The sequence below is a fragment of the Chrysochloris asiatica genome, unplaced genomic scaffold (assembly GCF_000296735.1).
Source record: "Chrysochloris asiatica unplaced genomic scaffold, ChrAsi1.0 scaffold00085, whole genome shotgun sequence".
NCBI lineage: Eukaryota > Metazoa > Chordata > Mammalia > Afrosoricida > Chrysochloridae > Chrysochloris > Chrysochloris asiatica.
The window spans coordinates 6,049,847-6,052,797 of record NW_006408603.1 but is presented as its reverse complement, the minus strand read 5'-3'; the positions used below and the strand labels follow the sequence as shown (position 1 = coordinate 6,052,797).

Below are 2,951 nucleotides of genomic sequence, written 5' to 3'. Positions count from 1 at the left end.
CATCTCTGTGCAGAATATGATGCGTCGGAAAGAACAAGAGCATATGATAAACTGGGTGGAGAAGAATGTGGTGCAGAGCATCTCTGCACAGCAGGTACATAAAGTCTGTAGCTTCTAGAGTTGCACTGATACTTGTTCGAGAAGCCTAGAAACCGTGGGTGACCCTGGTCTGTTTTTCTGGAACATGGTAACCTAGCAGATGTTGCACAACTACCGTGGTGGCTTTACTCCTTTCTCAAAAGTCTGGTTACAGAGTTGCTCACTGTGCAGGTTATAAATAGTAGAAAGATCGAGAACATTGGTTATGGGAGATCTGTGTTCAAGTTCCAATGTTTCAGAGACATTAGCCAACATACGAATATTTAATATCTTTGTAAAACATAGACTAAACAAAGTTGTTTATAAACTCTTTTTCCTAATTCCTTAATTTCCATCCCATTTTCCCTTGTTAACCACTTAGTTCTTCTACCTTGAACAGAAAAGAAATTTTTACTTGTATGTATTTGTATGACTTAATTTCTTTACTCCCACATATGTAAAACGGGGTTGTGGTGTGGTGCTGTAGCGTTAGCACAAGGTCAGTAATTCAAACCCACCAGCCATTCTTCAAAAACCTTATGTAGGGTTGCTGTCAGTTGGAACCAACTCAGTGGCACTTAACAACACCAACATATATCAAATACTTAGGCATTTCTTATCATTTTCTGCGTATTCGTAAAGGACTGGAAAAACCTAGTCTGTCAAAGTTTGATGGATTGCTTTTATTAACTTTTAGAAAATAAACCAGTCTTTTACATGACATTTTACATTTACAAAAGTGAATACTGATAAGTGTTTTTCTAAGACATTGGAAAATACAAAAAAGTATAGAGAATACAACTTCCACTTTTTTTAACATTTCTATTTAGCTAGTGTTGGGTTGGTCTTTTTTCAGGTAGCTACTAGTTATGCAAACCAATATCTGTCCTCAAACTATACAGATTTCAGTTTTAAAAAAGCTGAACATTTTAACTAATTCCCTAAACTGTTGTTTCAAATAGATTGTATCTCTCCTATAGTAAATAGATTTACTTCAAAATTTGGTAGTAGTTTACTGTATTGTCAGTAATTTATATTAAGATTCTAGTTTTACAGGGGATGTGCATTAAAATGATGATGTTGATACCCATCCCTGATTTGGGAAGGTCTGACCAAATTTCTCTTTTCTTGATCCTAGGAAAAGGAGACAATTGCCAAGTGTATTCAAGATTTAAAGCTGCTTGCAAAGAAGGCTCAAGCACAGCCAGTTATGTAAATGTACCGATCCCAACTGAGACAGCTATTAACAGTTGACTAATGGAAAATAGTCTATGTGATGAAATCATTCTTTGTATATTGCTGTCTATTCAAGTTACAGTTTACCTTAACTAAAAAGGATGTTTGAATTTGGCATATTAAGAGAATAAAACACAATTATTGGCCCTAAGGTGATTCTCATTATTCTTGCTCTACATTCGGAGTGATTCCATGCCCCTTTGAATAAGCAGTTTTTAGTGAAGTTTGGTACCTAACTAAAGGATATCAAATTGTAGTCTAAACTTGTCATTGATTATGCCATCTTTCAATAAAGTGATAACTGAAACAGAATTTTTCAAATTAATTTTCTAAAATATTACTTCAATTATGTTTTGTTGCTGTTAGGTACCATTGACTCGCTTCCAGCTCATAGCAACCCTTTACAGCAATAAAACAGCCTTGCTCCATGCCGTCTTCACAATCATTTCTGTGGTTGAGCATGTTGTACCAACTATGTCAATTAATCTCCTTGGGGGTTCTTCCTCTTTTTCATTGACCCTATACTGATAAGCATGATGCCCTTCTCCAGGAACTGGACCCTCCTGATAATATTTCCAAATACTTGAAACAAAGTCTTGTTTCTAAGTAGCATTCTAGCTATTCTTCCAAGACTGGTTTGTTTAGTTTTCTGGCATTTCATGGTGTATTCACATTCTAGTCAACACCATAACTCAAAAGCATCAGTTCTTCAGTTTTCAATATTAGTTTTCCAGCTTTTGCATGTATTTGTTGTTGCTAAGTACCTCTAAGTCAATGCCAACCCATAGCAACCCTGTACAGCATTTCTAAGGAGCAGCTGGTGGGTTTGAACCGCCAATCTTGTGGTTTGCAGTCCAGTGCTTGCTTATCCTACAGTGCCACACTGTTGTTGTTACGTGCCCTGGAGTCGATCCCGACCCATAACAACCTTGTATAGGGTTTCCAAAGAGCCGCTGGTGAGCTTGAACCACCGACTTTGTGGTCTGAAGTATTAGCCCACAGTGCCACACCAGGACTCCTGCATCTTTATTAGGTCACTGAAAATACCATGGCTTGAATCAGGTACACCTTAGTCCTCAAAGTAACATTTTTGCTTTTTAACACTTTTAAAGAGCTCAATTGCAATAGATTTGTCCGGTGCAAGAAAGCATTTAATTTCTTGTTTATGGATCCAAGTGAAATGAAATCTTTTCACTTGACTAGCTCAGTCCCTTTATCATGATGTTGCTTTTTGGTCCAGTTCTGAGAATTTTTTGTTTTCCCCACACTGAAGGCTACAATCTTTGATCATCTTCAAGTCCTCTGCTTTCAACAAGCCATCTGCTTATTACAGGTTGTTAATTCAATCCCGATGCCTGATTCTTACAGTCCAGTTTCTCAGATAATTTGCTCAACATACAGATTGAATAAGTATCTTCAAAGGATGCAACCCTGATCCACACCTTTCCTGATTCTAAGCAATGCAGCATCCCAATCTGTTTGAACAACAGCCTCTTGAGCTATTTATAGGTTCTGCATGAGCACAGTTACGGAATTCCTATTTACAGTATTCCCCATAATTTGTTAAGATCCACACAGTTAAATACCTTAACACAGTCAATAAAACACAGATAAAACCTTTCTGCTGTTTTCTGCTT

The 2,951-nt window shown here is 37.1% G+C and overlaps 1 protein-coding gene across 1 annotated transcript in view; it reads left to right on the top strand.

Annotated features, from left to right (window-relative positions):
- The window catches only part of ATP5F1 (ATP synthase, H+ transporting, mitochondrial Fo complex, subunit B1), a 15,347-nt gene extending 14,053 nt beyond the window's left edge, over positions 1–1,294 (top strand). Inside the window, exons 6-7 of the mRNA XM_006865994.1 lie at positions 5–94; positions 1,217–1,294. Of these exons, the coding sequence (XP_006866056.1) occupies positions 5–94; positions 1,217–1,294 (168 nt within the window). The remainder of the gene's footprint in view (positions 1–4; positions 95–1,216) is intronic.
- The last annotated feature ends 1,657 nt before the right edge of the window (positions 1,295–2,951 follow it).